Source organism: Atractosteus spatula, chromosome 1 (assembly GCF_055471065.1).
Source record: "Atractosteus spatula isolate fAtrSpa1 chromosome 1, fAtrSpa1.hap1, whole genome shotgun sequence".
Taxonomy (NCBI): Eukaryota; Metazoa; Chordata; class Actinopteri; order Semionotiformes; family Lepisosteidae; genus Atractosteus; species Atractosteus spatula.
Genome location: NC_142706.1, coordinates 47864943 through 47888231, shown reverse-complemented (window position 1 = coordinate 47888231; position 23289 = coordinate 47864943). Strand labels below are relative to the sequence as shown.

At 35.9% G+C, this 23289-nt stretch overlaps 1 protein-coding gene across 1 annotated transcript; it reads left to right on the top strand.

The window, feature by feature from the left end:
* The first annotated feature begins 5151 nt into the window (after positions 1-5151).
* Positions 5152-5781, top strand: LOC148840990 (olfactory receptor 1P1-like). The gene has a single exon (XM_088920768.1). The coding sequence runs from the start codon at positions 5152-5154 to the stop codon at positions 5779-5781; it is 630 nt and encodes a 209-aa protein (XP_088776894.1).
* Positions 5782-23289: the final 17508 nt, after the last annotated feature.

The window sequence follows — 23289 nt, the reverse complement described above, 5'->3', positions numbered from 1 at the left end:
TATTTTATTTTAAATGTTATTAAATAATGTCTATTGTTCTTACATTGGTAGAAAGAACATTATCCAAGTAAACTAGCAAAGAAGACGTATAACTATGCTGAAATTGTTTAATGGAGGCAGATGCATTGATGCTGTATTAAAAAATAAAATTCCAGGATGGCTTGTCATTATGCATTTGAGACAGCTTGTAGATAAATAGCACTGCAATGTTATTAATTCTTCTTTTGTAGCATAACTAGTAATGTGAACAAATGAAGGTACTTTTTAAAATTATGAAGCATTTAGAAAGAAAGTTCAAGTGGATTATTTTAAAATAAATGAAACAGAACTTAAGGGATAATGTAATGTGTTACTTCAACTGCTTTGAAATACAATTTCCCTGGAGAAATATTAACTTGCAAACACAGCTCATTGTCTTTTCACACTTCTAGTGGCTCAAAATGTCTGGCTCTCAGCAATGCTCGCTAACTTGCCCTTGTTTATTTCAAGCTCTGTTAATGAGCAACTGTTTCTAGAACTTTATTGTTTTGATTACAGCTGATGGGCAGTCCAGTGTCCGTTCCCCTGGTACAGCACGTGAGATGCAAATATGTATTTAAACCCAGAACAGGAAACACATCATATTCATTTTATTTTAGCCTCAATTCTGAATCTGTAATTCCCTAATCTTTTCTGAAAAAAAGATATAAATAAATTCCCAGAAAGTATTATCTTTTTTCAAATTAACTGCTTCTTTTACCAGCCCGAAGAAGTTAAAACTTTAAAATAGAGTACAAAAAAATGAATGTACAACTGAATACAACATCAGGAGTGATTTTGCTTGGATTTATCTACAGTGTTGATGAAAGGGGAGCTATTATCCCCATTTTAGTTTTCTTTTTGTTTCTCGGGTTTTCGGCAAATGGTCTTATAATTTTTATTGTCTACTCAAAAAGCTACTTGATAACACCAAAGAACATACTGATCTGTAACCTGTGTGCTGTAGATCTTTATGGCATAACTACTACCTGTCCTTACCTGATTATCAGGTTTATTCTGGGAGATCTTAGCCCAATGGATATGAAGTTATGTTTGTTGCAGTACTATTTTTATGTCACATACAGCTGCTTGTCTGTTTTTATTGTGACCTTGATGGCAGTGGACAGGTACTATGTCATTTGTAACCCTTTTGAGTATGAAATGACAATCACAAATACAAAAGCTGTGCTGTCCTGTGGAATCTCTTGGCTGTTTGCCATTTTTTATCCAATGATCTACTCTTTTCCTTACATTGGACATGAATCCTGCAGGTTGGTGTTGTCCCCCAGCTTCATGTGTACAGGAATCTCTCTGGAAGAAAGTATGTGCATCTCTACCACATTTCAGGGGGTCTTCAGGATGTTTATGTTCACAATCCACCTTTTAGCTTGTTTAGCCATGGTGGGCTTCTCCTATGTCAAGATCTTAATGGAGTCTCGGAGTGCCCGTCTCACTGAATCCTCTCGCAAGGCTCTTAATACAGTGGTTACCCACAGCATCGTACTTGCAATCTTCTTTGTTTCATCATCGCTTTTAATTGTTACAGGAAGTCTCCATGCAGACAATGGCAAGGCAGTAATAGCTATTTTGAGAATTGCCACAGATCTAATCTATTTCAATGTGCCTACCACCTTCAATCCTATCATTTATGGCTTAAGAAATGAAGACATAAGGAAAGAGTTTCTTAAGATTTTTAAAAGAAACAAGAGCCAGGCTCTCCACAGTATTATGAACAGCAAGACAAATAACCTGTTTGAATCAGAGAAAATCTCACACTTACTTGAAGCTGTTGGTAAACGTCAGCAGTTTTGCCCATTACCAGCTCCTGTCATTAAAGTAATGCCTTATCCTGGTACATAAAAATGTGAAACATACAAGAATGACTGCACTGGAGGCTTTTTGGAATACATCACCTCTTGTAAGTGTGCTTGTGGCTAAATTTGATTACATGATAATTAAAAGAAATTGGATAATCAGTTGAAATAGAACTGGATGAAGATATAACTACATTTCTTATAATGTGGAAAATGGCAATGATCTCATTATAGTTTTTTGTGTTTTTAGAAAATAGAAAATTCAGTTTTCTGTACATACAGTACTCTAATTTTTTTAATGATTTTTTGTAAAGTTGTAAGGAAGAGAAGCAACAGATGTTACCTATACATGGTAAGAAAACAAACTAATGTGCTAATAATGTGTTAGCCATGTCCTGTTCCAACACAAGAAATGTGAATGATCAGCTTTTTTATCATTACATATATAGTGATGATGTCTCAATATCATACAGGCAGGTATTAAACCAAGTTCTGCTTTCTGTGTATTGCAATTCTTTAAGCATTACTTTCAATGCCTGAATACTGACCTAAACACCACAAAGTACAGTACAAAAAAAATCTGAATTTTACATTTCTGTTCTCAGACAAAATTAAAAAAACCTCTTTCATACTAACACATTTGTCCTAGTATTTTTACAATGTTCTTTATTGCTATAAACTCTATTCATAGTATATAAATAGAAATGTAGACTGGTTCGTGTCCTCGAGTTAGGTCATTTTTAATGTTTTGCTGCCCCCACGAGTGAAAACGTAGTTTTTTCAAGAACTGCTGTGTAAGGTAAATACTTAAAGTATTGTTTAAAATGTTTTGAGGGACATTAAATATTTAAAGCATTATTCGTAGAAAATTCTTCAGATTCAAAAGAAATAGAGGAATACAGAACATGTTAGAAAACCATTGCTCTGCATCTGTGTATACAAGTATTGTAATATGCTAAAACAACTTCATATGTACCCACCACACAGTGCACAAAATATTTTTTTAAAGACAATACATGTTTGCATTTTGGCGTCCCCTACTGTTCCTTGTCTACGAGACCACTGGGGAAATTTCACCCATCGTTTCAAATACAGTACTGTGCACTGAAACCACGGTCATTTAAAACACACTTGACGCGTTCTGATATTAACATGGCAAACCCGAAAAGGCATAAAACTAAAGCATTTCGAATCAAATAATTCTGTTACAAATAGCAGGCAAAGTCAAAGCAACGTTAAAAGTGTTTAGACAATATACTGTATCTGTGTTAACATGCGATCCGCAATAGCTTATCACAAACAAGAAATACTCTTTACACAGCGCACTCAAGATTTTTTCATATGCCTGTTCTGAAAGTGAATAATATGCGAATAACCTAAAATCTCGAAAACTCTTACTTCTATGAAATACGTAGATGTTCTTCATTCAAGGTTTCTTTCATAAACCTTTCCATGAACGTGAAATTAGACATCGCGTTCCTTGCGAGTGGTATGCAATAAATTTGCAAATCCCGATATGCAGTAAACCCTATGATAAAGGCAAAAAATAAACTAGAGAAATTTCAAACACGTACGCAAAAAAGTAACATCTCTGTAGGCTACTCCTCACCTTACCGGTTTATTCATATAAAAAACTATTTTCCCCTCTCTTACACAAACACTCAAAACAAAGACCAACAAGATGTCCATCCTGATTAAAATGAAAATGTTATATACAGACGTTCCTGCTATCAATAAAGTACTAACAACTGAATTCGTTAAGGAAACAGTGGAAATAAACCCATAAAATGTGTAAAATGAAAGGGTTAATTACTGACCAAATGAAGAAAACATAGAAAGTCATAAATAAAACATCAACATGATGAATTTGCATGCAGAAAAGCATTTAATAAACACCTGACTTTAAGATGAAAAACACTCTGTGGTAAGAATGTCACCTGTTTGTCTCTGTTGAGCTATGCAGTTGTTTGCAGTTCTACATATTTTACTCAAAACAAAGAGCACATCGGGAGCAGTTCCTTGCTTTTCCACAAGCAGTAGTTAACACAAGTACAATTTTCACTAAGATCCAGTACATACTGTACAAAATCAAACAGTTAAATTATTGTCTTTAAGGGAATTTGTCACACTGACAGACTGAAGGAACTGAACCTATTTCAGTCTTGATTAGAGTAGATTAGGTGACATGAAAGATGTATTAAATCTCCTGAAAGACATTGACAGTGAACCTGTTCAGTATTAAGGGTGACTCTGTAACCAGGAAATACAAGTGGAAATTCTATGCTTGTGTATTTAAAACTGAGAAAACTAGGCACTTCTTTACACAAATAGATGTGGGAGTATGGAACAAGCAACCCAACCATGTTGGCATATTGTTACAGTATATATTACACATACTGATATATATGTGTATTACATATATACGTCTTTGTAGTTCAGGTGGGTAGCTGCGTCAGCATGGAATAAACCTATTACTTGTTCCTATATATCTTTGTTGCAATTGTTTTGGATTATTACTTAAACAGATAATGTTCCCATAATTATTTTGTTCATAGTATTTTTATATATACAGAATTTTTATGTAATGTGCATGGACAAATCAGTGAGAAAAAGATCAGAAATTGATTTGTTTAAATAAAACTACAAAACATAACACCAAATACCACAAAAAACAGTTCTCTCTGAAAATATAAAATGAATGTCTTTCAATATCTTGGTTGCATGACAGGACTGACTTGCAAAGAGTTAAAAGTGTTATATGAAGAAAAACAAGCCTTACAGCCAATGGCAGATCCCTTAAGGACACTGAAGCAAAAAAAACTTGCTAAAAGGAGGACCATTTCAGTCCCTTTTAAATGGTGTGTCTTGAATCCAGTGATATAGTGTGTGGATTCTCATTTCTTCTACCTAATTTCTTTTGTGATGTGAAAAACTAGGGCTGTAATTTTCAATACAATCAACATTAATGGTTGGAAGTGAAGCCAATGGAACAGCTGGATTCCTTTTGCTGGGTTTAGTTTACAGTAGCAAAGTAAGGCATGTCATCATTCCTATTCAAGTCATTGTCTTCATCATTGGCTTTTTAGCAAACAGCATGGTCATTCACATTGTTTTTACAAGGAGCTTAGTGAGAAATCCGAAAAATGTCCTTATTTCTCATCTTTGCTTGGTTGATCTTTTCGGACTCCTAACGTTCTCGCCTTATTTTATCACCAGATTTTCCATGTCTAGCACAGAACCCATTACTTTGAATTGGTGTCTCATACAATACTACTTCTTAAACGTCTTCACCTGCATTGGGTTGTGGATGGTGATATTCATGGCGATTGATAGGTTTGTTGTGATCTGCTACCCTTTCGACTATGAGATGAAAGTCTCCAGTGACCGCGTCCATAAGTTCATAGTAATCTGCTGGGCTTTTGCCATTGTTTATCCCATGTTTTATATTTTCCCCTTCGTGGGTCATAAGCCTTGCTATCTTATTACTTCTAGCAGCTTTCTGTGCACTGGGGCTGCCTTGGAGGCTAGCCCATGTACTGTGTCTATCTCTGTCTTTCCCAGATACTACAGGCTTTTCATGATTGCTATACACTTAGCAGGTGGCCAAATAATTGTTGCTGTCTCTTACATGAAAATTCTGAAGGAGTCCCGCAGTGCTCGTCTCACTGAAGCATCAAGGAAGGCAATGTACACTGTTGTCACACATGGCATTGTGCTGTCAATTTTCTTTGGGAATGCCTATTTGCTGTTTGTGACTGGCAGCTTGGAAATAAAGGATCCGGAGAAGAATACTGTCCTCACAGGTATCCGTCTCTCAGCCGATCTGCTGTATTTGAACATTCCTCCAACCCTAAACCCCATCATTTATGGCCTGAGGAATGAGGAAATGAGAAAGGAGATTTTCAAAATGCTGAAGAGGAAACCCAAGATCAAGCCTGCTGGATCATGATTAAGATAAAATATATCTTTGGGAGCACTTCCAGGTGTGTTTAAAAGGAGGTATTTTCACTGAAATTTCGACTCATTCCCAAATAAAATATCCATAGATACAGATTTTGCTAGCTGTAAGAGTGAGTGCCTAAATTATAGTTTCCTTTTAAAACTTTGTCAACATTAAGGGAGATAGTTATTGTGTGGTTTTAAGATAAAACATGGAGCAATATTGGCACTGAAAAAGTTTATCAACAATATTAATACTGCCATTCTGTATGACATTAAAGGAATGCACAGAGCAATGCATGAGGATGGTTGTTAAGCAAACTTTGCTTAATTTGTTCAGTCTCTGTTTTTGTACATTACTGTCAAATTTGTCATTTTAGAACTTTGTCTTCTTTTATGTTTTTACCTTCTTTGTACTTTTTTATGGTAAAAGTATATGCAACTAGTCTTACTACAGAATTAAGAATATGACTTTTAATTTTATAAAGCTTTCCTTCATAATATTTTGAAAAAGGAACTTATGGAAACTGCACTATAACTAGCACCATATGACATTCCCTGTATGACAAGAAAACAGAATAAGATACAGAATTAAGTAATGCATCTTAAAATACTTATCACTTAAAAGGTTATGGACTGTGAAGCTTGAAAGTAAAACATTTTACCATGAATTGTAATCTTTTTTTTTTAAATATACTTTTAAAGCAATGCTATGGGACAAATAACACCGTCCGGTTGTTTGAGAGTTTCATTTTGCTTTGGTTTGAGATTTCTTTCACTTGTGTTACTTTGTTGACTAATGGTCAATATGTTAGAGCAATACACTCACTCTCCTTCTCTGATTTTGTATTACTTTAAATGCTTTTCATGGTGGCTACTCTTGAAATATATGCTTATACAGTATATTATACTCAAACAAAGTAAAGATAATTGTGTCTACTTTATGTTGCACATAAACAGAGCATGCTATTTGACACTGCAGATGTTAGCTTAAAACCATTTAGAAAATAAAAGGATGATTCATTCTTGTGTCTTTATGTGTATTTTCTTGATCATGGAAAAGAAAATCTCTTCTCAGAGTAGTTTATTTTACAGCTGAAGATAAAACCGATTAAGTATCTGTACATATGGAATGTGGATAATGAATCTTCATCTTAGTTTTGTGATTTCAAGGTTTTATGGAAGGTTTTGGGCATAAATAACTGTACTCAAAACCAGATTGAGTCAAACGATACTTGAAGCTTATAATACAATATATTATAATCAAACCTGGTAGTATAGGCATACATCTTAAGAAAACAAAACTCCCCTTATTGAGATATAACTCAGATATTGTTAGAAGGAAGATTGGGTGTTGTCTTGCATGTCAATATCTGGACCAAATAATGTACAAAAAGAAAAATTGAATACATTTTATATTCATTTTGTAGAAATATCTGTTTTCTAATGTATTAATATGCATGTTCACATGTAACTGCATTAAGGCATTAAATCTTTACTTCATAATTTTAGTTTGAAAGGGTGTTTTTGGTAAGTCCTAAAACATAGCTTAACAAAACATTATATATGAAATCCTGCCTCTCAGAGAAATCCATGTGATATTCAAATTACTCTGGATGCAGGGAGAGGTTGGAAATGTTTTGGCAGAAGTGTCAAATACAAACACAGTGCTGGTCTTTGTCAAGTAAAGTCTAGTTTTGTTGTAATTAATATCTTATACAGTAACAAATTAGCCATTACCCATCAGCACCTTTGGATTAATCTCAATGCTGAACCACTTAGAAGAAAGTGCTGTATTAGCACGTAATTCATAGACAGCGAACTCCAAGTTAATTATAAAAGCAATATACAGTATTAATCTAAGATATGGAATATCTTTTTCTGATTGATATGACACAACTAACAACAGTTGAACAAGCTTCTGCTTGGAAATTACAGGGGCAATTCTAACAAGTCTGTCCTTCTGAAATTTTAAGTAGATCAGCATGCAGTTCTTAATAAAAGTGCTGTTGCTTTATTGTTAGAAAAATGACATTTTAAATAGCTGTGACTTAAGGGAGTAAACTACAATTTAATTAATAATTGTATGCATACAAAAATTATTGAAGAGCATGGAATATTAATCCTGGTCTGTAACACTGCAGGCATACACACAAAATGCACATTACAGTCCCAAACAGGCTTCTGCAGCCAAGTTTATTTCACACAAATAATAGGTTTATTCCATGCTGAAAAGAGAAGAGAAAACACACTTCGGCTGTGAAGCCTTTTTCAGGTGTGACACAGCTACCCAACTGAACTACTTCTTTTATTTGTGTTTTTAAAGAATATAGATGTTTTTCACTGGACCTTATATGGTGTTTTTATGTTCACTATATTTAAAATGTAAAAAGCAAGCCATAACCAACTATCCCCCAAGAAAATAAAACTAAGAAAAATATCCGCAGAATATATATTAATGTAATTCCAGTTATTGCATTTAAAGAATAAAGGTACTCATTACCAGGTTAATTAACCATTATACAGAGTAGTTCAAGTAGGTACCTGCGTCAGCATGCATAGGCTGCAAAGGAACAGGTAACAAAATGTTGTTTCCTTTCTTTTCAGCATGGAATAAACCTGTTACCTGTTCCTTTGCATTATACAGAATAGCTCACACTAAATAAACCTGAGGTCATCGTAATCTGTACAAAACCATTAAGACTTCCTTTTTGGGATCTTAACAATTTTGCAACATTCTTTTAAGACTGTCTAATGTACTTCAGAGCTAATTTTATTACAAGAATAGAAAAAAATAGTTCTAGTCTTTAGTCTGAACACCTTTATTTGTTAAAAATGTTTTTATGTTTTAAAGTTCTTTCCACCTTTAGTGCAGTATTTTGTGCACCTACAAGAGTTAGTAAGAATTTTGACAAAGTTTCCATGTCCAGTAATAAAATGAAGGCCTTCAAAACGTTATCCATTAAGATCTCTCCAATACATGATGAAGTATATCCCCAATATTTTTTGTTCAACAGACTCATTTTTAAACTATTGGTTGATAGTTTGATAATCCAGAAAAATACAATGTGCTCACACAACAATAGGTAGCTACAGCTGCAGCCATTCAAAATGTGTATTACATGTAATTATCTGCATTTTAGCGCTGAATACCGCAGTACGTGATTGGCTGGCCAAAATGACCAACTGGTCATTGTTAACCATCAATGTTAAGTATATTAATAATGAAATAAAAACGTGAATTAGCAAACATGAATACTGTCAACAGTTGGAGTAAAAACCAGTTCAACCGGTTTAATTCAATTCAAAACACTTTATCCAATGAGGCAATTTAACAGATGCCTCAAGCCTTAAAACGAAATATTTTGTCATTAGAACCGAGAATAATAAAGCGATATTAAAAATACTACGAAAACTATAATTATGTGTCTGGTCATTATTAACAGTATTAATTTAATAATAATTTCAAGCTTCTTGTATCTTTTTTCAGTCATTTTTTTCTTTGGTTTTCATTACCTTCGCTTATTAAAACGCCTATTCGAGACACGATTTTTCAGATGTCAATAACTTTGTGAACAAATGACACAGAGCCTGCAGGTTCAAAGATAGTGATTTGTGAAAAATTTCACCGTTTTTATTTAAACAATATCTAGTACCTAGTTGCATTTTTAGAAACCTTAGTTTGAATAAACCGGATCCCAGGTGCAAGTGACTTCATAACGCGTTAAGGCATTATTAATATTATTCTTATTAAGGCATTAATAAGGCATTATTCTACATTTTTATGCATCAGTTGAAGCCTTCTGAAGTCTCTAAAAATCATAAAAATGTAACATATTGTGTGGCACAATGGGCAACTGATTCTTTTAATTTTAAAGAAAATAAAAAATAATGTAATGCTCCAGGGTTCACGTCGGTATGCGCCCTTGCCGCTGCCGCCTCAGGTCGGCCCCCCACCGTCAGGGACCTGAATCTAGGCCTCCAGCATCACTCAACAGGGACCCAGCCACTTGAGCTAAAGGGAAATCTCCCTTCAGCCTGGCTACTGCGGTCCTGCTATTCACAGGGAAGGGCGGTGACGTCACCGCACTGGTAAGACGGCTCTCACAACCAATGGTGGCCGTATGCGTTACACTCTCCCCTGCTTAATTTGCCATCCTCGGCGAAGGGCAATCCCACCCTGCTTCTGACATCAATGTAGGTTGTTGTGAATCCCTGCGGTCCTGTGAATAGCAGGGACCGCGGCAGTCGGGTTGAAGTGAGATTTCCCTTTAGCTCAAGCGGCTGGGTCCCTGTTGAGTGACGCAGGAGGCCCAGGTTCGAGTCCCCGACGGTGGGGGGCCGACTTGAAGCGGCAGTGGCGAGGGCGCATACCCACGTGAACCCCAAAGCGTTTCTTAACAAGAAACAATAATATGTCTGCCTAAAACAGACATTGCATGAGTTTAAAACCCATAAAAAAACAGGTTTAGTTAAAAACACGAAATCCATGAAAAATGAGTGATCAGCTTAGAATCTTTGCGTAAGCTGCAACTTTTTAATTAAACATTTTAAACGCAACACGCATTTCGTTCAGATACAGTACAATCACATTCTCCTGTCTTCCCGTGGTGTGATGGAAATCAAAGGTGGCTGAGAAAATAGCACACCGTCCACTGAGCTCAGTCAGAGAAGAGGCGGTGCCGTAAGGAGACTGTTCTGCAGCTTGCAGTGTTTATGGCACTGAGTGCGTATGCCTTTAAAACTTGATAATGGAATGTAAATTTCTTTTAACTTGAAATCTTTTATCATTAAACATAGCTTTCTCACCAGTTAGTTTTTTATTTGAAACCATCGTTAAACAAAGCAGAGGCTTATTGTACTTTCTAATGACATTACACATGGAAAGATTATACATTTTAATTGTTTAAAATTTTTTTTTAATTAATTTTAGAACAGTTTCATCTACACAAATATCACTATTTTCAATTGTATTCCTGAATGTTATGTCAGTTCAGTATTTTATATACATCTAAATAAAGTCAGGTGCATACACTATTAGTAATCAGTAATTAGTATTAAAATTCGCACTTTAATTTAATTTAAAAACTTTCATTTTTACGCTGACGATACTCAAATATACATCCATACCAAACCCGACACTGATGTGGCTGTCTCTATTCTATCTAATTGCATCTCTGACATAAAAATTTGGATGACTAAAAACTTCCTTCATCTTAACTGTGACAAGACTGAAGTCATGCTTATTGGTACCCCCCATCAACTTCGTAAAGCCAGTCCTGTAACCCTGTCTGTAGATGGCTCTGTACTTGAGCTTCCATCAAAATTGAAAAACCTTGGGCTTATATTCGATTCTGGCTTAACATTCGACCCACATGTACAGCATACTGTCAAAACATCTTTTTTTCACCTTAGAAATATCGCAAGACTACGCCCTATGCTATCATTAACTGTGGCTGAAAAGCTGATCAACATATTTGTATTCTCTCGAATTGACTACTGCAATGCTCTACTCCCTGGGGTATCTAAATCTACTCTAAACAAGCTGCAGTATGTCCAAAATTCAGCAGCCAGGATCCTGACCAGGTCTAGTGCAAGTGTTCACATTACTCCTATCCTGGAGTCCTTGCACTGGCTTCCGGTCAAATTCCGCGTAGACTTTAAAATCCTCATGCTCACCTATAAGGCTTTACATGGCTTGGCACCTCAATACCTGTCTGAACTTTTATCGCCCTACTCCCCACCTCGCAACCTCCGCTCTTCAAATTCTGCCCTCCTTACTGTCCCCCAAGCCCATCTACATTGTATGGGCGACAGGGCCTTCTCCTGCTATGCCCCCAAGCTCTGGAACTCTTTGGCCAAGGATATTAGAGAGTCACCTTCTCTAAGCTCCTTCAAATCCAGACTCAAAACCTTCTTCTTCAGAAAAGCCTTTACTTAACTGGTTCCATTCTTCACCCCTCTGCTCTTCTTAATACCACCTTCCACGGTCTCCTCTATTATTATTGTTGTATTGTTGTAATTATAATTGTCTCCTAACTTGTGAAATCTTCTTATTTATTGTTGTAGTCTTCTTATTTATTGTTATTGTCATCCTGTAAAGTGCTTTGAGAAGCCACCTTTAAAGGCGCTATATAAAATAAAGTTTATTATTATTATTTAATTAATTGTTGCACTGCCACATCTTGTAAAAACATTAATGTTCAAACATATGTTAAATGTGACTATCAAAAAATAAGTAAAATACAAAACTTATAAAATAAAAAAATGAAGGTAAAATATAATTTAAAATTAAACCAGGGTTCACTTTTTTTCTGTCTCTCCCTACTTTCTCTCACTGCGATTTGGACACAGAATGGTTAAAAATGGGGACAGGTCAGGCAGGCAGAGGGAAGGGGGAGAAGGGAGGCGTCTTCCCAGCTCTATGACTAAAGTGCCTTGAGCTTGAGCAACATACAGAGCCAGAAAAGTTTGGTGTCGTCTTCTCTGCTTTAACGGTACACTTCTTGTGGAAGAACTTTCACCTTGAACGTTTGCCCACCAGCTAACATGCAGAGGCAAACTGAATACAAAATGTACTTTCAAGAATAGCGATTACAAACATTATAAAAACTATACTTTCTTTATACTATATGGGGTGGAGCGGTGGCTCTATGGCTAAGGATCTGTGCCTGTGACTGGAAGGTTGCTGGTTCAAATCCTGCAGCTGGCAGAGGAATCCTACTCTGTTGGGCCCCTGAGCAAGGCCCTTAACCCCAACTGCTCCAGGGGCACTGTACAATGGCTGACCCTGTGCTCTCACCCCAAGCTTCTCTCCCTGTCTATGTGTCTGTGTCTCATGGAGAGCAAGCTGGGGTATGTGAAAAGACAAATTCCTAATGCAAGAAATTGTATAGGGCTAATAAAGCAACATTATTATCATTATCAGTGTATTAAAACTAACACTCTATGGGCACTACACTGTGAGTAACGCTGTCCAATAAACCTCTTTTCCAAAGATTTCACAGGGGCAAGGTCACGTAACAGATTCACAGCTGGATACAATTTTATTTTGCCTCATGAAAGCAAAACTTCAGATATTTGTCAAAATATTTACTAAAATTATCTATCCCAGTAATCTCACTGTGTTAATCTCACTGTGCGCCACAGTGCTCACTCAATGTTCACACTCCCATTAAAATAAAAAACCTGTTTTCCGCATTATCACCTCACACCAGGGGGGAAGGAAAAGTGCCGGCGGTCATTTATTTCACTCTCCATCACTCTGCCCAAACAAAGTTTGGCCAGACAAAGTTGATTAAAACTCATTCAAAAGGGTGTGGTGTGTTAACACAAACTCTGCTTAACAGAGCAAGGTGGCTTTCTACTCAATTAAGTAAAGCTACAGTACAGACAGATTTTAAGTTCTTCAAGCAAAATTAGCGGGTTGTCACTTTGCAAGCAGTACACAACTTCTCAAAAGGTACCTTTGGTCTGTCATGCAAACTCAACAAAGGTTTATTTTTCATAATTCTGAATTTTGAACGATATGCCTGAGGAACTCATTGTAGAATTGTGGGGAATACGGTTTGCGCAGGAAAATTAAAATACCACCCCTCCCCACAGCTGGGCCTCGCCTCCTGCTGTTCCAAAGCCGTATGGTTTCAAAGTATGTGTGAAATCTTTTCTTTCTCCAGTTATTAATCCAATCTATTTTTACTCATCCGGCTACATAAAAAATATAGCCAAAAGGATCGCTGTAAAGGGTAAATTCCAAGCTGAAAAGAAGACTCAATGCGTCTTCTCTAACTCTTCAGTTTACAGCTTGTCCATGGTCATTCATTATTATGGTAACGAACAGCAGGCATACAGATGGTACAAGCCAGTTGCAGCGTGGTGAAATGTAATGCTTTAAAATGTAATGCTCTCCATAGTTCTTTTTTAGTAATAAGTAATATGAAACTGCCACACATTCTGAATTACTGTGGGAAATGAAAGTCATCTTTAATGGGGTATTTTTCTTTTGAATAAGCAATTATCTAGGATTTAAGTTTTATATACCGGAGGGCCTCATACAAAGTTTAAAGAAATGTAAGAATGACAATGCAAAGCATGAAGAAAGAAGTGCCAGGGAAGTCTAAGCTTGACAGTACAGAGCTTCAGAAAGTCAGGGAAGCTCTCTGCTGCCTAGACATCGGAGCTCACATTGATCTACCAAACACATTTGCAGCATGTTCCAAATTAATCTAAACTTTTAACTTGAACTTTCTGTCAAATTCTACTAAAGGTGACTGAAACAAAACTGTATCACAATAGTGCACCATTATCTTTAAAATATATTTAGAGTGTAGTTTAAAAAAGTCCTTTTAATTTACATTGCTCTATTCCTCCATGTTACGATCTCCTGAACGCAAAAGGAAAGCCAACAAAAATGATTTCTGGTCATACAGTCAGTACTGGTACTGTTGAACACATCAGTCTATATCTAAAAAACATATTTCATTATTTAACTGATGTAAATAAATTATGACAGATATGCTTTATCGAAACGAACGAAACTGACATTTCGCTACACCTTTTTAACAATATATTAAGCATTCGATTTATAGTCCAAAATTTGAAATAGAATATGAAGTGGTTCTGATTAACTACACATCAATTACATTAACAAAATAAATGAATACTGTTTTTTGCCCACAAAAAGCTTAAAGAAATCAGCAGCTTGTGTTAAACAGTAGCAGCATCTTTAGCTATATAGGAATAATTACTATGCAGGTAAAAGGAAAGTTAAATTTCAAAGGTAAATTAAAACAAAAATCATAAAACAAAATGTGTCAGTATCAGCTATTAGTGTTGTATTACACAAAAGAATACCAACACATTAAACCTAACCAACACATTAAAATTTAAGTATGGTTTGGGAATATTAAACAAAATATTTGGTGCTAAATGACTTGCTTTTCCTGCTTAAAACATGCAGCAAACCACTAAAGTAAAATATCAGTCCTGGATTGAAAGATTCTTATTTAATAGCGCAATGTGTTGCTGCGTAGTAGAGGTCAGACACACGTTATTAGCAGCTCACCATTTCTGTCATGAAGAGTTTTCCCTATGCAGATGATAGAATCCAGAAGGGAGTGCAACAAACACGGGGGATTAAAAAATACAAGGATCGGGGCTAGAAGAACAGGGGGGCGTGTCAACAGTGCGCTAGTGCTCGGGGCCGGGGGAGGGGGCGTGGCCAAGACAAACAAGTCCAAAGGGAGTCCAAAGCAAAATCAAGGGAATGCAAATATCCAGAGCTGGGTGGTCTATTAATGACAGAGACAAGACAAAGTTAAAAGCCGGAGCGGGATCCGGCGAAGGGTTGGGGGAATAAAAAGGGGTAATGGGGCCAGGCGCTCCAGCCCCGGACCCAGACGGTCAGGACGCCATTGTGTAGCCGATGCCGTCGAGCCTCTCCTGGATTCACTGGTAGGCGGGCTTCTGGGCGTCCATCTTTGAAAGCTGAGCCTGGATTAGTAGGAGCGTCTGGCTCTTGTAGGGAAGGGCTGGAACAGGAGGCAGGTGCAAAAATCAAGACAAACAAGGAAGAGGTGGAGCGTCCTTAAGAGGAGGGGCTTACAATCGTGACAATTAGAGTACAACACAATGCAACAGTCACAGGAAACACATGGGAAAGCAAAAGGTTTCAAAATTGAAGCATACTGTAGATTAGAATCAGTTAGAAGGAATTAATCAGCAATTCTAACATAAATAGTAGCTAGCCAACTGCTTTTTAGCAATAAGGAGATATTTATTTTCATTTTTAATTCTTTTTCGCTTTCAGACACAAAATGTGAGAGTTTTCAAACTTTGACACTAGTATGAATATAGATCTCCAAAAGAATTTCCAAACATTCTTGCAAAAACAAAGTACAACTGCAGATACGAATTTGTTTTAAAGGGGAACAATTTTGTGGATTTAAATTGCAGGGTCTCCTAAGTAACCTAAGCATGGCATGAAACTGAAGTAAGAAGGCTGGTGTAAAGCAAAGAATAAGCCGCTGTCTGCTGTTTCCTGAAAACAAACAAGGAAGTAAAAGTGGATCAAAAAGGTTAACTAGGTGTCACATGATGCTTTTTGACTGAGATGTTCGTCTGAAAGGGCATTTGGTTGCGATGCACTTCCCCACGACATACTGTGTGTGTTTCACTTATGAAGACCAGAACCACGCTTTGAACAGTGCAGTGGAGGCCTAGGCCTTCTTGGATGGACTTAATGTGGATGAAACTAATAGCATTTTTGGTTATCAGGCAGATAGTTTCACAAAATAAAGATACGGTTTGTCTTGGTTAATCAAACTCCCCCTCATTTCACATTATTTTTCATTTGTAGTCTAGCAAAGAGTACAAATGATTTAAATTTTCTTTCCTGATGGTTATTAGTGTTGCGTATATTATAGTGCATGGACTTAATAATGTTTTATTTCTGTTAAGATATACTTATACAGCCTTCTTTTTCTATCAATACCGATGCCAGGCTAACTCAGCTTAAGTATACTCTGCTTTTTCCACCCTTCCTTTTTATTTTGCAGTCTAAAGTCCTTCACCATGCATTAATGCTCTCAAAATTTGTTTCATTTGTATACTGTCATCAGCTAATCCCCCGTGTTATAATGGAGAGGTAACATATGTGATCTCTCTTAACGTTAAAGGTTTAAATCATGCTATTAAATAGCAAAAACATTATATTTTTTTCTGAAAAAAGATAACCCCCAGATTGCCTTTTTACAGGAGACCCACGTGTCTGATCTGAAAGACATAAAGCTACTGTATGTGAGAAATCGATGGGACATGTTTTTTACTCGTCCTTGAACACTAAGAGCCAGGAGGTGTTATCCTTATAGACAAGGGCCTTCCCTTCTGACTGTATGAGATAATAAAAGATGCTGAGAGATCTTCTGTTCTTATTCTGTTCTCCCCTTCTTCATTTATTCCTTTTTTATATAATTTTGTATAATGTTAGCACGCCCAAAAGGGTTGGGCAGCCAGTTGACCTTGGACCCCTAGAGGTTATTTTTCTCCTTACTAAGGAGTTTTTGGATCTTCTCCTCCATTGTCTTCTGGTCTTTTCTGTTCTGTATTCACAAGATGTATGGGGCAACCTTGTTGTGAAAGGCACTATATAAAAATACTTTGAATTGAATTGAATTATTCTGGGGCACTTATACGGTGAACTCTTTACTACTAGGATGTGTTTGTGCTCACTATTCCTTTGAAGCTTCCTTCTTCCCTGGTTTGTTGTCAGATCTCTCCTCAATTCAAATTCCATCGATGCTCACAGGGGATGATTTTAATATTGTTATGAACACGGAGATTGATCAATCCCCAGACAATCTGACTTAATCTAGAAAAAGCTCCAGTCTTCTTGATTTCTGCAAGGGCTTGGAGCTCTTTGCCATTTGGAGGTTGCTTAATTGAAAATTAAGAGATTACACATTTTTTTTCACAACTCCATCAATCCTTTTCGAGAATTGACTTTTTCTGGTCATCCACAATTACCTTTGACAGGGTCTGAAAATGTATGATTGGTGTTCAAACTCTATCTGACCACTCCTCAATTACTGTGGCTATTTCCCCTCCTGTCAGGGACTCTTCAAGTAGACACCGGTGCTTAAATCCCATTTTATTGATTTCTTTTGTTTTGTTCTCTTAATCTTATTGCTCTTCAATGATTGTATGTGAACTTGAAAATTAATTAAAATAAAGAGAAAAACAACACAGCAAAATAAAATTATCAAATTTAAATGTATATTTTAGTATTTTTGTTAATACTAAGGCACAGTTTGTTAGCCCAACCCCCACAGAGCAGAAGAGCCTCACACATTATTATTGGCTGCTTGACCTATTGTTACAATTAGCTAGCTTGGAAGATTCATAGACATTAAACATTTAATAAAAAAAATGTTTTCAGATAGAGCAGTTGCAAAAATAGGTCACCGCTTTAGGTAAAGTAAAGTATTGAAGTGAAAGAACAAAAAAATACAGAAATCCTGGGCTTTACTCAATATTATTTAAAATAAATGGACAAATCTGTGATGGTCATCAAGGTGGTTTGAAGGGAAGGTCAAAACTGTTGCCCCACAGCTCCATGGTTCTGGATTCAATTCTAGTCTAAAGTATTCTAGAGTGACCTATGACTCAAAGGGCAGGTAAAAACAATACACAACTGCTACCATACATAAAGAAATGACTTAATGTAAGAAATAAAATGGATGTTATATGATACGTTGGAATCGATACTGATGAGAGGTGGCCTTTCGGCAAAATGTAGCCCAACTGGTACTTGAAAGAAGACAGTGCATCAGCTTCGACAATATGATTGGATTGCAAAAAACATACTCCCATTACCACTTGCATTCTCTGTTCTCTGTTTCACTGTTTGTTCTGTGTGGAGTTTATTCATGTAAATGTTCTCTATGTTCAAGTGGATTTTTGCCAGGTGCTTCTGTTTCCAACCAGCTCCCAGAGGCTAGTTATGTTTGAATCAGAGTCGTGTGCTCTCAGTCCTGTTGCCTTATGCTCCTGGGTCAAGATTTGGATCAACTCTAACCTTAAAAAGATAGTTAGCTTTCCAATATTGGATGGACAGAAAACCAATTTATTGCCTCAAAACAGTAAGGAACAAAGAAATTATGTCATCACCTTAGCAGAGATGAAAGTGATTTACAGCATGAATGAAAACACTTTTGCTTTTTTTTTTCAAAGAAGTGATGTCTCACTTCGAATTTGTTTTGTTTTTTGAATTTAGAATCTACATTGTTAATTTTTCTAATCTGAGACACTGACAAAACTTAATGTACTATGGTTAGAGCTGATCACAATTAAAAGAGTTATACCCCATTCCCAGAACCAGACTAAACAGGCATGTCTACCTCTTTGCTGTCTGCCACTCTTGACCCAGCTCAGAAACAAAAAAAATATGTCATCACCTTAGCAGAGATAAGTGTGATTTACAGCATGAATGAAATCACTTTTGCTTTTTTTTCAAAAGAGTGATGTCTCACTTCCAATGTTTTGTTTTTTGGATTTAGAAAATGCTGTTTATAAGTGTATAGTTACAGCTTTCCTTTTTTACAATTTCTCAATTTTAATGTCTGATATTTTATTATTAATGTTATTAAAGAATGTCATTGTTCTTACATTGGTAGAAAGAGCATTATCCAAGTAAACTAGCAAAGAAGACGTATAACTATGCTGAACTTTATGATGCTGAAATTGTTTAATGGAGGCAGATGCATTGGTGCTGTATTATGGATGGCTTATCATTATGCATTTGTGACAGCTTGTAGATAAATAGCACTGCAATGTTATTAACTCTTTTTTTGTAGCATAACTAGTAATGTGAACAAATGAAGGTACCTTTTAAAATTATGATGCATTTAGAAAGAAAGTTCTAGTGGATTATTTTAAAATAAATGAAACAGAACTTAAGGGATAATGTAATGTGTTACTTTGACTGCTTTGAAATACAATTTCCCTGGAGAAATATTAACTTGCGAACACAGCTCATTGTCTTTTCACACTTCTAGTGGCTCAAAATGTCTGGCTCTCAGCAATGCTCGCTCACTTGCCCTTGTTTATTTCAAGCTCTGTTAATGAGCGACTGTTTCTAGAACTTTATTGTTTTGATTACACCTGATGGGCAGTCCAGTGTCCATTCCCCTGGTACAACATGTGCGATGCAAATATGTATTTAAACCCAGAACAGGAAACACATCATATTCATTTTATTTTAGGCTCAATTCTGAATTAATAATTTCCTAATATTTAAAAAAAAAGATATAAACACATTCCCACAAAGTATTATCTTTTTTCACATTAACTGCTTCTTTTACCAGCCTAAAGAAGTTAAACTTTTAAAAATAGAAAATAAAAAATGAATGTACAACTGAATACAACATCGGGAGTGATTTTGCTTGGATTTATCTACAGTGTTGATGAAAGGGGTATTATCATTCCCATTTTAGTTTTCTTTTTGTTTCTTGGCTTTTTGGCAAATGGTTTTATCATTTTTATTGTCTACTCAAAAAGCTACTTGAGAACACCAAAGAACATACTGATCTGTAACCTGTGTGCTGTAGATCTTTATGGCATAACTACTACCTGTCCTTACCTGATTATCAGGTTTGTTCTGGGAGATCTTAGCCCAATGGATATGAAGTTATGTTTGTTGCAGTACTATTTTTATGTCACATACAGCTGCTTGTCTGTTTTTATTTTGACCTTGATGGCAATGGACAGGTACTATGTCATTTGTAACCCTTTTGAGTATGAAATGACAATCACAAATACAAAAGCTGTGCTGTCCTGTGGAATCTCTTGGCTGTTTGCCATTTTTTATCCAATGATCTACTCTTTTCCTTACATTGGACATGAATCCTGCAGGTTGGTGTTGTCCCCCAGCTTCATGTGTACAGGAATCTCTCTGGAAGAAAGTATGTGCATCTCTACCACATTTCAGGAGGTCTACAGACTCTTCATGCTCACAATCCACCTTTTAGCTTGTTTAGCCATGGTGGGCTTCTCCTATGTCAAGATCTTAATGGAGTCTCGGAGTGCCCGTCTCACTGAATCCTCTCGCAAGGCTCTTAATACAGTGGTTACCCACAGCATCGTACTTGCAATCTTCTTTGTTTCATCATCGCTCTTAATTGTTACAGGAAGTCTCCATGCAGACAATGGCAAGGCAGTAATAGCTATTTTGAGAATTGCCACAGATCTAATCTATTTCAATGTGCCTACCACCTTCAATCCTATCATTTATGGCTTAAGAAATAAAGACATAAGGAAAGAGTTTCTTAAGATTTTTAAAAGAAACAAGAGCCAGGCTCTCCACAGTATTATGAACAGCAAGACAAATAACCTGTTTGAATCAGAGAAAATCTCACACTTACTTGAAGCTGTTGGTAAATGTCAGCAGTTTCGTCCATTACCAGCTCCTGTCATTAAAGTAATGCCTTGTCCCGGTATATAAAAAGATAAAACATACAAGAATGCCTGCATTGGAGACTTTTTGAAATACATCACCTCTTGTAAGTGTGCTTGTGGCTAAATTTGATTACATGATTATTAACAGAATCTGGATAATCAAATGAAATATAACTGGATAAGGATATCCTTATATTTATTTTAATCTGGAAAATGGCAATAATGTCATTATAGGTTTTAGCAAATAGAAAATTCAGTTTGCTGTACCTACTGCCAAATTAAAAAAAACATTTTTGTAAAGTGATAAGGAAGAGAAGCAACAGATTTTACTTATACACGGTAAAAACTAATAATGTGCTAATAATGTGTTAGCCATGACCTGTTCCAAGAAATGTGAATAATCAGCTTTGTTTATCACTACCATAAATTGTGATGTCTCAACATCATGCAGGCAGGTATTATGTCAAGTTTTGCTTACTTTCTGTGTATTGCAATTAAGCATTACTTTCATTGTCTGAATAATGACCCAAACACCACAAAGTACAAGAAAATAAAAAAACATTTTCTTTTCTCAAACAAAAATAAAAAGCCGCTTCCATACTAACTCATTTGTCTTAGTATTTTTACATAATGTCCTCTATTGCTATAAACTCTATAGTATATAAATAGAAATGTAAACTGGTTCTTGTCCTAGATTTAGGTCATTTTTAATGCTTTGCTGCCCCCATGAGTGAAAAAATGTAGTTTACTACAAGAACTGCTGTGTAAGGTAAATACTTAAGTTATTGTTTGAAATGTTCTGAGGGAAAATTTAAATATTTAAATCTTTATTAAAATTATTCAGATTCAAAAGAAATAGATAATCTGTTAGAAAACCATTGAGCTGAATCTGAATATACAGGTATTGTGATATGCTAAAACAACTTTATGTGAAGCCATCACACATTGCACAAAATATTTTTTAAAAAGAATAATAAATAATCGCTTTATGGCGTCCCATACTGTTCCTAGTCTACGAGCCCACTGGAGGAAATTTCACCCGTCGTTTTACATGCAGTACTGTGCAGTCAAACCACATTTTATGTCAGACATTATAAACACAGCAAATTGATGCGTTCTGATATTAACAATGCAAACCCGAAAAGGCACAAAACTGAAACATTTTCAATCAAATAATTCTGTTAAAATAGCAGGCAAAGTCAAAGCAACGTCAAAAGTGTTTAGACAATATACCCTTGTTAACATGCAATCCACAATGGCTGATCAAAAACAAGACATACAGGTACTCTGTTTACACAGCGCACTTTCGTTTGCCTGTTCTGAAAGTACGTAATAGGTGAATAACCTAAATTCGCGAAAATTCTATGAAATACGTATGGTAAGACACCAAACCTTATTCAAAGACCCCTTTAATAAAAACTTTGCATGAACGTGGAATTAGTATAGTATGTTTCTTGTGAGTGGCATGCAACAATTTTACAAATGCCGTTATAAACCCTATGAGGAGATATTCTAGAAAAAATGAGACACGGAAAAAGTCTCTATTGGCTACAGCTTTCTGCTTCTTTCAATAGAAAAAAAGACCCAGTCTTAAACAGACAAAAACATCCTGCTAAAAAATTGATATTTTATGCACAGACGTTCCTGCTATCGTTATTTAAATCACTTCTCTGAGCTCGTTTAAGGGAGAGGTGTAAAGAAACTCTTAAAATGTGTAAAAAACAAAGGTTAATTACTGATCAAATGAGGATAACTCAAAAAATAAAACATCAATTTGACGGATGATAATATGAACTTGTTTGCAGAAAGGCATTTAATAAAAGCATAACTTTATGAAGAAACACAGTGTCCTAAGTCTTTATTGAGCTATCAAGAATTGTTGGTGGTCCTACATATTTTACCCAAAACAAAGCGCACATCAGGAGCAGTTCCTCATAAATGTTTATGGACTTTTAAGGGAAACCAAAGTATTTAGCAACTCACGAAAGTGTGAAACCAATTGTTGTGTTTCCCTGAAAAGCAGTAAAGACACAGTGGATGAAATGAGAAGTGCTAGTCCATTAGCTCCCCAATGGATGATCTGGTCAGGAAGTCACTGGCAAGAGAGTTGTGGGACACTGTGGCATGCTCACTGGAGCTCATACTTAGTGACAGGGCAGGCCAAGGCACAGGCTTTATCTACATTACAATTCCTTGGCTTTTTTCTTAGAGGACTAGGGAGTGAGAGTTACAGAGCAATATTGCTTTTCCACAAGCAGGGGTTAACACAAGTGCAGTTTTCACTAACATACATAATTTAAATGCATATTAAATGAACATTTTACAAGCATTAAAAGGCAAACCAATGTTAAGACATAATTAAAAGCATACAATTTAAATTCAAGAATGTTAACATTGTACAGTGCACTACTAAGACTTTATTTAGAATATTGTGTACAATTTTATTTGCCACATTATAAAAAAACATTATTGCTCTGGAATCAGTCAAGAGAGGAGCAAACAGATTATGTTTTTGCGGTAAAGAAATTTCTCACACTGACAGGCTGTAGGAACTGAACATTTTCAG

What these genes read in the sequence shown, in the direction of transcription:
- LOC148840990 (XM_088920768.1), top strand. Translation starts at nt 5,152, where the DNA reads ATGGCGATTGATAGGTTTGTTGTGATCTGCTACCCTTTCGACTATGAG.